At 37.0% G+C, this 7,619-nt stretch overlaps 2 protein-coding genes across 4 annotated transcripts; both read right to left on the bottom strand.

The window, feature by feature from the left end:
* Positions 1-1,137: 1,137 nt before the first annotated feature.
* Positions 1,138-3,101, bottom strand: LOC124409875 (carbonic anhydrase 1-like). Of its 2 annotated transcripts, XM_046887811.1 has the most exons (4): positions 2,825-3,101; positions 2,619-2,753; positions 2,110-2,463; positions 1,138-1,379 (listed from the first exon to the last, which is right to left on the bottom strand). In XM_046887811.1, exons 1-4 carry the CDS (start codon positions 3,099-3,101, stop codon positions 1,138-1,140), a joined length of 1,008 nt encoding a protein of 335 aa, XP_046743767.1. The 2 variants fall into 2 exon arrangements, with proteins under 2 accessions (XP_046743767.1, XP_046743775.1); XM_046887819.1 differs by having other exon boundaries at positions 2,619-3,005.
* Positions 3,102-3,254: 153 nt separating this feature from the next.
* On the bottom strand, positions 3,255-6,414 carry LOC124409885 (carbonic anhydrase 1-like). Of its 2 annotated transcripts, none has more exons than XM_046887832.1 (7): positions 6,316-6,414; positions 5,935-6,082; positions 5,753-5,830; positions 4,819-4,950; positions 4,516-4,657; positions 3,785-3,993; positions 3,255-3,689 (listed from the first exon to the last, which is right to left on the bottom strand). In XM_046887832.1, the coding sequence occupies exons 2-7, from the start codon at positions 6,038-6,040 to the stop codon at positions 3,445-3,447; spliced, it is 912 nt and encodes a 303-aa protein (XP_046743788.1). In that variant the 5' UTR covers positions 6,041-6,082; positions 6,316-6,414; the 3' UTR covers positions 3,255-3,444. The 2 variants fall into 2 exon arrangements, with proteins under 2 accessions (XP_046743788.1, XP_046743795.1); XM_046887839.1 differs by lacking the exon at positions 6,316-6,414 and adding an exon at positions 6,288-6,305 and having other exon boundaries at positions 5,935-6,072.
* Positions 6,415-7,619: the final 1,205 nt, after the last annotated feature.

The raw sequence follows: 7,619 nt of genomic DNA, 5'->3' as shown, positions 1-7,619 counted from the left end.
TAAGCGAAATTCTATCAACACCCGAGGCCAAGTTTGGATATAACTGTTATTTATCATAATCACAACTTTTGAACATCAGAACATTATTCCATATGGTATAACAATCACAGTAGTAGGTATCTACCTTATTTAGAGTCAATATCAGCACAGGTTACTCCTCACAAAAGAAATCAGTGAAAACTTGACTAGAATCCTAATTCCGCACGTTTTTGTGCTTTACATGGTTTTTAGAACAATCTTTGGAAATTCTGAGGTTTTGGAGAGTCGTTAACGGTCTCAATTTCATACAAAATTCTTCGCTAGAATTTGTCACTTTGTACACATTATTGACGCCTAAGGTATTTCACAATCAAATTTTACCTCATTCTTAGAGAAAATGTTTGGAGACAGTGTAGAAAACTTCGGAGAAATCACAAACGAAGTTGAAAGCTATGAAAAGTGCTGAAAAAAAATAAGCAAAAGGTTTGTTTTCTCTTCCGAGAATAGATGTTTAGTTTGAACTACCTATAATTTATTTATTTGCAACCAAGCAAAAAACTCGGTGTTAAATAAATAGAATGATAATTTCTTTTGTTGAAGGTGAAAATAATGAAATATTATTGTTTGTGTTTCGGCCTTTGATCGCGCCCTCTTTCGAACACTGATCTAGTTCGTTTATTACAACGGTTCAGACGGTATTCACAAAAACCGCAATTTCGCATCATTATTGGGTATGAGTTATGTGAAGAGGCTTGACCTTCGTACTTACATGCACATATCTATAGACTCAAACAGTCAGGTTAAATTCGAGTACGGAGGTTGAGATTGTTATCTTACCCATTGTAATAAATGAATTATTCTGAAAAAGTTCGAAATGTAAGAACATGTTTTTTCTCCAGCCTGTAACGCGATAAAATTTCACTTTAATATCAGTGAATTACATGAGGTCAAAGAAACGCTGATTACCATTCCGATAAATATTTTTGAACCCTTGGAAAATCTTCAAAATGCATGTGTGCTTTTGCAATGTCTCTAGGTATAATCGCATTGACAATAACTCGATAGTTAACTTCCTGTGGCCTACTAACGTGTAGTTCTTAAAAGAAACTTGAGCTTGAAACTTGTACTACTATATTAGTTCCAACATGGTTACGATTATTAACTAGCATAGTAAACTAATCGTCCGTTGAGATGTTGTACAGGCCGATGGTTTTCCCGTATGCAGCTGCCATATTTATTGCGTAAACTGCGAAACATTCTTGCCTGATGTTCGGATATCCTCACAGGCTCTGGGAAGATTATCCAAGTGACGCACTCGTGATATGGACTCGTTGTGATCGAGCCTTGATACGTGTAGTATCCCGGTGTCTGGCAGGCCTGCCTCATCCAGCACAACGAATCTAGATGTGCAAAAAAGTTTGACTTGGTCAACTTAAGAAAGAAAAAGAATGATTCGATAGTTAAATTTTATGAAAATAAGGATCTTAATTATCTTTCTTCAGTGGTACATGCTTGATGATGCTCAAGGTAAAGTTCGTTTTTAGCCAGGGGCGTGACAGATACTTCATCAATAGCAGAAACCTCTACGATTACACTAAAGCTTAGGAAGACGATTCAGACGATTAAAAAAACTACTAGAATGAATTCGTTGACGTCCTATATCGATACAGTTTTGCGAAAGGAATCGATTACGATCTGTCATGATTATATTGAGACGTCTGTACTAGAAGGGCATATTTTAGTTGGTCTGTTTTGGTGCAGCGAAGGATCAAACAACAGCATCATTAATTTCTATCAGTGGATACAATAAACAAGGAAGCCTGTCTTCACATCTTGGAAATTGAAATGAATTGTATAGGAATTTCCCACGTCAATATTCAACGACTCAGATGCATCCTTTATCTAAGAATGTCTCCGCGATCAACTTTCTCAGAAGAAAGCAGGTGATTTCAAAAGAAGGATTACTTTGTTTAGTGGTGTTACTAAGGATAACTGATCGCACTTAACATGCGAAATTCCAAGACGACTAGGTAGAACAACGTGATAATCAATTAGCAGCTTATTGATATGTACCAAACTCGAAATGACTATCAGTCAATATACTTATGATTGAAATAATCGTATAGATACTTGGAGTTATCTTCGCTGATATTCCGGGCTGAATGACCTTGTCCAAGTTGTCAGTGATTTTGCTGAAGAGGGGATTTTCCTCCCAGGCTGGTAGCTGATAAACTTGAAGAAAATAGGCGCAAATGGCAAGTCCGTCTCGCTTGTCCCAACACTTCTCCAAAGCACCATATCGCAAATTCCAGTGAAGGGCTTGAGCTTCCATTGTGAACCAGGTGCCGTTCAACGTGTGCTCAGCTCCCATGCAATCCGCTGAGCCCCAGCGAAATGTGACTTCGTCAAGCTGATATACGTCGTCTCCAAAAGGGCCGCCGCGAATCGTTGCTGGAATTCTCTCACCCCCAAGGGTGATACGCGCTGGGTAGGATGAAATTATCAGGATTAAACTTGGCGAAGGAGATTGCGCCGCGACGATGCAAGCTGCAAAGATCTATGTGATCGAAGTGATGCTTCGAGGAGAGATTTTCCTGCAAGTGAAAATAGCTTCCTGAACCGGCTATAAAAGGATTTACCAGTTGATCCTGTGTTGACGAGTGTGGTGTAGCCATCCTGGCTCCAATGCCCGCTCATGATCAACGGTGGGAGCTGGATCCCGATGACATTTTCTTCATCGAGATTTATGGGGGATTGACCCAACTGTTTCCTACCTTCGGTGTGACAGTGCATATAATTTGATTAAGATTTACCACAAATCACCCCTGCATCATAAGCAACTTACTGGTTTGATTATTCATATTTGGATGTCTCGTGGTTCTGACTCCAAGGTTTTTTTTTGCTGTATTTTTTTTTTTTTTTAGTGTAATTTCACGCCAGTTAAATTTAGAAAAGGCAAAATGCGAATGACGGGAAACACGTGAATTTCGCTCGGGTCGTTTCAGGTATCGATTTACATACCATCGCCCACTTGACGGAAGGAACGAGTTTGCTGGTGAATTAGGTATGCTGTTGGATAATCGAGTTGACTTTGGACGGCGTATGACAGTGCATCTGGTCATGCAGTTATCTCAATGACCAGATGATCCATCATATGTGCAGATTATGCAGCTGATAATGATTCAGACATCGGAATAGTGATGGTAACCTTGGTGTTTACCGATCGATCATCAATGCGAGATTAGCGCGTCGATGTTAATCAAGATACGTTCTTTATATCACTTCATTTACTCGATAACAGGTACAACTTATAATATCTAACTCATAATTATAGCTTATACATAGTATAGAAAACTGCGGCAAACTCTACTTGGTAGAATACTGAGGGTACATACATATATGGCTATTTGCTAGTCATAAATAAATACAAAGCTCTTAACTGTAAATGAACATAGCGCTTTGAGGTTAACTTCCAAAAAATATTTCCCGCCCGTTTAGGCCTTGGACAGGGCGGAAGTTGGCGGTAATGCAGCCTCCCGAGTGGGACTTCATGTTGCGGAAAAGCTCGGCCTGTCTTTTGGTGATCCTTATTGGATCCGGGAACAGGATCCACGTGACACATTCGTTATAGGGTGGTGTGGTCAGCGAGCCGTGATACGTGTAGTATCCACTACAGAGGCATCGACCCTGTTTCATCCAAGCTAAAGCATCTGCAATTATTATTGTAATAATAATTAATAAATCATTGAAATCTCCTGGTTTCACTTTTAAGGTCTTAATTCTGCATATTGTGAAATTTACTGACCATGCGGAAGTTCTGCCTTCGTATTAGGCTCTACTACGTGGTGGAGGTGGTCCGTAACCTTTGCGAACTGTGGATGATCCTCAGTTCTGTCATCGCCCACAACTTGCAAAAAGTAGCCAACAACGACAACGCCGTCACGCTTGTCCAAGCAGTTTTCAAAAGTCTCGTATCTTCTGTTAAAATGCACTGCGTGTGCTTCCATCGAGAATCTGACAGAATTTAAGTTACATTTGTTACATGCCATTTCGTATATATATAGAATTGTTATAGTTGCAAATTATCTTTGCTAATTCGCGAATTTACAAAAACACAGAAAATTAAGATGTCTTTACGGACTGAAAATTGTATCCTAAATACGTTTTATGGAATTGAAATTTTTGCACGTGATTAGCAGACAATTTTTTAAGCCACAAAACGTATTTTTCAAATCAACTGATTAGTTCACAACCTTAAGGAACTACTACGTTAAAAAGCACGATGTGAAATAAATTGTTGAAACGACAGGAAAAAAAACAACAAGCAAACAATAACGAAATCAAATCTTTTCAAGAAACATTCGGCCTTCAAAAATGTAAAATTATGTTCACAATTAATTAACTATTCTTGGCATTCTACTTAACCGATCCCGAATTGGTTAATCTATGTACAAACTAGTAAATTAATTCAAGACCAGAATTATCTTCTGATCTTGAAGCCCGTATTGATTTTGCAATTTTGTATTTAATGCTTACAATTTTCCGTTAAGAGAGTGTTCAGCACCATGACAGTTACTGGCTCCCCAGTGAAAGTGCAATTGTGCGAACTCGTATTCCTCTTTCAGAGGTCCTCCAGACAAAATGGCGGGCGGTCGGTCAAGGCTCATCCTAATCTCAGCTGTTATAGAATTTTGAAAAAAGGAAGAAAACTGAATAAAACGCTGTTAGCTCGGAGGAAAGCAGGCAATCTCACTTTTACAGAGAGATAGAAAGAGAGAGAGAGAGAGAGAGAGAGAGAGAGAGAGAGAGAGACTAAAATTGAACCCATTAAAAACTGACCTGTGTTTCCCGTGTTGTACATGAAGGCGCTTCCAAGTGGAGTCCAGTGTCCTGTCATTTTAAGTGGTGGAAACTCTTCGTTACGTACTACTTCAGTAGGTGCCAAGTCAACGGGAGATTGACCAGTAGGTCCTAAAATGTATAGTGATTTAAAAATACTTTGTCATATATAGATGTCAATTTGCAAATTGTGCCTATTGCCAAAATTATTTTTACAGTCGTATGTATCATGATGCAGAAATTGATATAAAAAAGTCGGTTTAAATATCTTCACTAGTAAGCACAATTCACTATTTTTGCGAAAAAGATGTATTGAACTTATGATGGGAAAATTTAAGGAAGGAATGAACCACATTAGAATTACTAAAAATGCGAATAATGAGCTACGGAAACATATTTGATTTTGACCTTCTAGGTAGGCTTGGATTTGATGGGATACTCTTTCACTGGTTTTCAAATGAATCAGTTTTTGCTCATCCGTGAAATTTTATTAATAAGAGATAACGCATTTTTATGTAAAGTATTGAGTTAGTTAAGGTAAATTTTCGAATTTAATGAAAATGCGATTTTTTAGTGATATATAAAATCAACACTTGCTCACCAAAGGTGATTTTTAGAAATTAGCTTGAAATATTTTCACAAAGTACATTCTGTTTCGTAATTAATTTTTTTTCATCCGAATACCACCCAACCACTCTCCACTGGTGTTAATTCGTTTCAAAGTATGTCTAAATTATTTTCCTGATATTGCTTTTGCAATTCAAAAGCATCTATGCTGTATTAACAAAAACATTTTTACAACTAGTCTCCTAAATAAAGTACCTAATGATTTTTCAAAATCGTATCCAGTATTTTCACTTTTTTAGACTCAATTCTATCTCGATTATATTCCAGCAAGTCGTGTATCCGCTGAATAACAAAAGATAGTTAATACCTTTTATATGTGTGCAGATCGTTCCGTCATTTTTTAATTGTAGGGCTCCATTTTTGATCGCTTTGGATGAACGGAGGCCTGTAATTTACGTATTAACATATTCAATTAATCGTAATTCCGATGAATAATTACCTAGTTTGTTCTTTTTCTTTTGTTAGTTTTATTGCTACAAAGATGCGCACCTGCTCTGCAAGACACTTTGCAACACTCGGTGTTTACGGTGTTCCTCAGGGAAGCCTGGCGTCGCATGGAACGACGCCGTAAAGAGCGAGTCTGATTTCCAGGCATCGTAACGAACTTTCGTTCGATCTATTAATTATCTATGAATTAAACAGAATTAAGAAACAACTGTAACAGATCATCAGTCACTTTTACGTTATCCTTACGAGATCACAAAAAATGTGATTATTATTTACGGCCCGTCCGTTAAAACTGTCGGGATCTTTCTGCACGTCGTTTCATTGCTTGAACTTGATCGATGCGCATTTTAATCGAACAACATCCTTAAAGAATTATTAACGAAATTATAACTGACCTGTCAATTATATGCGCTGAGTGTATTGCGTGGACCGATGTGGCTTCAGCACTCTCACTTCCGTCTTCGAATGAATCTGAATTTAAAGTGAAAATCTCGCGACTGAATCCCCACGTGACGATGGCTCGTACTTATAGGCACTTTTATTAGCTGATTGTCGATCATTATTTATGTGAAAATTCTTTGGTAATCCATGTGCGCGATAGGTTGACAGCTGTGTCGGTAGTCTCGCCTCGGTATCTCGTTGCAGATTGTTATCGGGTCGCAAATATTTCACGTGTTGTCCTGATAATCTTCACTTAATGCAAGGCGTGATAAATAGTCATTGGTATTATTCATTTAGAAATGAACGTTGCGAAAATACCTCACGACAGCTTCTAACCCGATTGCACCTATTTCCGTATATCGTTTAAGAAAACAAAAGCTTCTTGCAACTTGAAAGTAGTTCCGTAAATAAAATTTGTTTTGCAAGAGTAAATTCGTTTTAATTTCAATTCGGTGGTACGATAAAAAATTTCTGTAGTTCCTAATACTTGTTAATGTAATATGTCCGTGAACCTAGATAAAGTCGAGTGTCTAGCGAGTTGAGTGTCATTGATAGGAGATAAGTGAACTAGTATTTAGTGCCGATCAGAAAATGAACATTTAGGGAGTTAATGAAAATGCGAAAACAGAGATACCCTCAGAATTAGATATTAAAACCGGTTTTGTCTCAAGTGGATTCATTAGGTTTGAATAGTAATCTCATTCATAAACAAATTCTACTGGGTGTCTATATAAATATCTTCTTCTATTAACTATTTTTAAGTTTTTATTTCGGGCCTTTTGACATTCATTTCACTTCACAGATCATCTAAACGAATGAATTATGCTTATATAGGAATAAATAAATCGATATTTCAAAGCAAAATGATTTCGGAGTTTTTGTGACAGAAAATTTGATCGCACGAACAAAGAAAAATTGACAAAAGTTTCGTTGGAAAGGATATTTGTAAATTTAGTTGCTGACAATTTTAATTTACCAAACCAATCACACATTTTTTTTCAATAAATACTTCTGTAAAAATACTTTGCCATCGAAGTTTTAGCTGTCATCTATGATCAATCAGAAGCCTTTCGAAATACAAAATAGTTTTCTGAGAATAGTTATATCAGATGTTTATTTCTGTTTAAACATCATCAGGTGTAAATCATGAATAAACCAAAACCAGTTTTATAAGGCCTCGACCCTGATGAATGTCATAGATTTTTTATATTAGTACAAAAAACCGATGTTTCTTAGAAACCAGATTTGCATTTTCCTCACTTAGCAAAATCAATACATAACTACTG

Source organism: Diprion similis, chromosome 1, assembly GCF_021155765.1.
Source record: "Diprion similis isolate iyDipSimi1 chromosome 1, iyDipSimi1.1, whole genome shotgun sequence".
Taxonomy (NCBI): Eukaryota; Metazoa; Arthropoda; class Insecta; order Hymenoptera; family Diprionidae; genus Diprion; species Diprion similis.
Note: the sequence above shows the minus strand (reverse complement) of the source record. Positions and strands in the feature narration are given on the sequence as shown.